This window comes from Frankliniella occidentalis, unplaced genomic scaffold (assembly GCF_000697945.3).
Source record: "Frankliniella occidentalis isolate FOCC.00 unplaced genomic scaffold, Focc_3.1 Scaffold1176, whole genome shotgun sequence".
NCBI lineage: Eukaryota > Metazoa > Arthropoda > Insecta > Thysanoptera > Thripidae > Frankliniella > Frankliniella occidentalis.
In genome coordinates this window covers 16,345-17,428 of record NW_026268282.1, presented here as the reverse complement: position 1 = coordinate 17,428, position 1,084 = coordinate 16,345, and the positions used below count along the sequence as shown (strand labels likewise).

The 1,084-nt window shown below is 52.8% G+C and overlaps 1 protein-coding gene across 1 annotated transcript in view; it reads right to left on the bottom strand.

Moving 5' to 3' along the window:
- The window catches only part of LOC113211653 (cytochrome P450 6A1), an 8,072-nt gene continuing 6,988 nt past the window's right edge, over nucleotides 1–1,084 (bottom strand). The window contains exons 7-8 of the mRNA XM_052275917.1: nucleotides 970–1,063; nucleotides 1–561 (exon numbers count right to left, since the gene is read on the bottom strand). Coding sequence (XP_052131877.1) covers nucleotides 200–561; nucleotides 970–1,063 — 456 coding nt within the window. The 3' untranslated portion in view covers nucleotides 1–199. The remainder of the gene's footprint in view (nucleotides 562–969; nucleotides 1,064–1,084) is intronic.

The following is a 1,084-nucleotide window of genomic DNA, read 5'->3' as shown; positions in this document are numbered from 1 at the left end:
TTTTAAATGTTGTCAGTGAAAACACACTGTCTCAACGTCTTAACCCGCAACTTCAGACGGGGGATCATGCAGAAAGTACGTCCATTTTTCTCAGATTTAATCGGCCAAGTCGAGGGGCTAGGCGCCTGCGAGACTCAGGGTAGGCCGTCCCGCAGTACACACATGCATCGCAGGCAAGATGTTGCCTACATACAAGGCGCTATGAGAGCTTGGACAAGCTGAACATTCCAGTTCCGTGGCGGAAGGATGACGTACTCAATGGGTGATCCGCAAAAATGTCATTATGACCACACCACGCGGAGACACTGTTCTCACCTTGAATAACCATTTCCATGTACGGCATATCCATGATGGCCTCGTATGTCACCTGGCCGTTGTACTTCTTGAGGGTGGCGTCGATTTCCTGGAGGACCTTCTCTTGAACGTCGGGGTGCTTGGCCAGCTCGTAGAGTGCAAAAGAGGTGGTGGTGGAGGTGGTCTCGAAGCCCGCAATAAAGAAAACGAAGACTTGGGCGGCGATTTCCTTCTGAGTGAGCTTCGTCCGGCTCTCTTGTGAGACTCCTGTGAAAATTACAAAATTGACGTGATGTTGCAAAAAGTTTCAGTCAAAAACGTCCTCGGACAGCAAACTTGTTTTGGCTACAGCGTTCGCGTGCTTCTCCGGGCTACCGTACTTAAAGAAGATTGCTGGTTGGGTGATTCGAAATTAAATACCCTGTCCATGTGCAAAATACAATGCTACAATGCTAATGACAGGCGGAACTGACTGAGTGACTGACTGACTGACTGACTGACGGAGACGGACTGACTGGCTGGCTGACTGACTGACGGAGACGAACTGACTGACGGAGACGAACTGACAGACAGACAGACAGACAGACAGACTGACTGACTGACTGGCTGGCTGGCTGGCTGACTGGCTGGCTGACTGGCTGGCTGGCTGGCTGACTGGCTGGCTGACTGACTTACCGTTAGTCCCGTTGGTCGCCCCGTTGCCCTTGTCGGCGTGCTCGCCGTGTGCGTCCGGCGGCACGAAGCCCTCGTTCTTGAGCTTGATGAGCAGGTTGAGCATGTCCGCCCGCTC